This window comes from Daktulosphaira vitifoliae, unplaced genomic scaffold, assembly GCF_025091365.1.
Source record: "Daktulosphaira vitifoliae isolate Bord-2020 unplaced genomic scaffold, ASM2509136v1 Scaffold_3, whole genome shotgun sequence".
NCBI classification, from domain to species: Eukaryota; Metazoa; Arthropoda; class Insecta; order Hemiptera; family Phylloxeridae; genus Daktulosphaira; species Daktulosphaira vitifoliae.
The window spans coordinates 40,987,599-40,989,738 of record NW_026099574.1 but is presented as its reverse complement, the minus strand read 5'-3'; the positions used below and the strand labels follow the sequence as shown (position 1 = coordinate 40,989,738).

The window sequence follows — 2,140 nt, the reverse complement described above, 5'->3', positions numbered from 1 at the left end:
AACCTAGCAACATTATCAATACTAATGAACCATAAGTTTTAAAAATATTTAAGTAGGTGATTATTTAATTCTTCAATAAAATTAAATAAAAGCTAAAAATATAACATTTATAAATAATAATTACAGATTTTTTTGTTGGGTCAGACCAATAAATTTTACATCCAAGCCAATCAATTGCTATACTTTGAACACTGTCAATGCCTTCAACTGTACCTTGCTGATGACTTGTTAAATTGAACCAATTTATTTTACTTGAGTTTAAGACATAGTATATTTGGTCATCATACCATGCAACATCATTTAACAGTGAATATTTTTTTGTTTTCTGAATAAAATTTAAATTTTTTTATGACTATTAATATATTATTAAACTAACATACTTCTCCTTCATTTAATAAAATTGTTTTTATGTAATTGCCCATTATATCAGATATTAATATTCGATCTGCATTTCCCCACAATACTGACACATTATGATTTAAAGTTTTTATAACAAACTCAGATGACCATGGGCCTTGTCCTACAGAAGAAAAAGCAGCAACTTTTATCAAATAATTGGTCCCCGGAATTAAGTTATCAATTATGATTTCAGTATATTTAACATCAATAGTTTTCCAATTAGTTCCATTTTCAAAATTAATTGTAAGCCGATACAACCAGTCTTGCCAAGAATTAATCCCTAATATGCAATAATATACATCAATAATATTAATTGTGCTAATTATAATTTATAGTGGAGTAATTGTAAATATATTTGAAAAAGAAAAATGTACGTTTTTATTTATTAACTGCAATAACTATTTAAAGATTAGATTTTTTCAATCAATAGTATCATTTGCTGAATATCATAATGATGAAATATAAATATACATTTATTCCACATCACCTAATGATTTAATAAGATAAATAATACACAAATTATACCTTGTCCCGCTAATAAATGTGGTGCTTGCCAAAAAGCTTTTAGTTTATTTGAAGTAGCAATTACTTGGAGAGATTGAGGAGGGTTTATAGGTAATGGTATAGGCTGTTGATCCGAAAAGTTAGATAAAATTAAATGGTAAATAACATTCATATTAGGGTAAATATGGTGATAATATTGTTGTGACATCAGGTATTCTCCCATTAAATCTGAACCATTTGACCAGTAAAATGAACTATTAGCATAAACTAATGTTATTGCTCCTTCAAATACAGATCTTGCAGTATTTTTTCTAATATCAAGTACTTCTTGACTAATTAAAACAAATATTTTGAAAATTTATTACTGAGTAAAATAAACAAACAATAAATAATATAGCAACTTACCCATCTAATGATACTGACATAATAGTATTTTCTTTTTTAAATAATATCATTAAACAAAAATTCAAGTAATCTATTATGAAAGGCCCAAGATCATTGTGAGGCAATATTAAAATGTGAGGTAAATCTAATTTTGTTAATTTTTTACTTAAATCCAATTGATAAAGTCCATTACTTGTAGTCCAAAATAAATATCTATAAAAATACAATTAAATACAATGTTTAATATCAATATGACATACTACGGTAAAAATATGCAGACATTGATTTGGACTCTTAAATTTCTAAAACTTTACACGTATTACATTGATTAAGTATTATTATAATGTTAAATAGTTTGGCTAACTAAAATGATGGGAGACTAATAGCTTCTACACTATCTTCTAAATCCTTTTAAGTATTTACTTTAAAATAAGTATTCAAATATTTGAATAACATACCCATTACATGGATCTATTTTCATTTGATTAGGCCTTTTTTCTAAACCTGAAATAATACTAATACATTTTTTCTGCTTAATGTCAAATTTTTTGATATTATAAATTTCAATATTATTAGCAGTCAAAGTTGATATTAGTAAATATATTTCATTATTAAGCCAATCAAAACTTATATCTAACAAAATTTCCTTCGCAGGAAGTATTAAAATAGTTTGAGTTTTATTATTTGACAAGGACAGTAAACTACCAGAAGAATCTGATATATATGTAATGTCATTGTGAATATCAATAGCAACACCTAAATTAAAAAAAAAATTGTTTTAAATTACTGACATTAAAAATAGATATTTCAATATATATATATATCTATATATAATACATACTATTTATTTTCT

The 2,140-nt window shown here is 24.4% G+C and overlaps 1 protein-coding gene across 1 annotated transcript; it reads right to left on the bottom strand.

Annotated features, from left to right (window-relative positions):
- Positions 1-124: 124 nt before the first annotated feature.
- On the bottom strand, positions 125-2,134 carry LOC126901504 (proto-oncogene tyrosine-protein kinase ROS-like; the record flags this gene model as incomplete). The annotated part of the gene is given in 6 exon segments (XM_050677981.1): positions 125-325; positions 381-679; positions 925-1,235; positions 1,309-1,500; positions 1,746-2,043; positions 2,129-2,134. Coding segments are annotated over 5 exon segments (1,026 nt in total), but the record flags the coding sequence as incomplete, so codon positions are not given.
- Between the last annotated feature and the right edge of the window lie 6 nt (positions 2,135-2,140).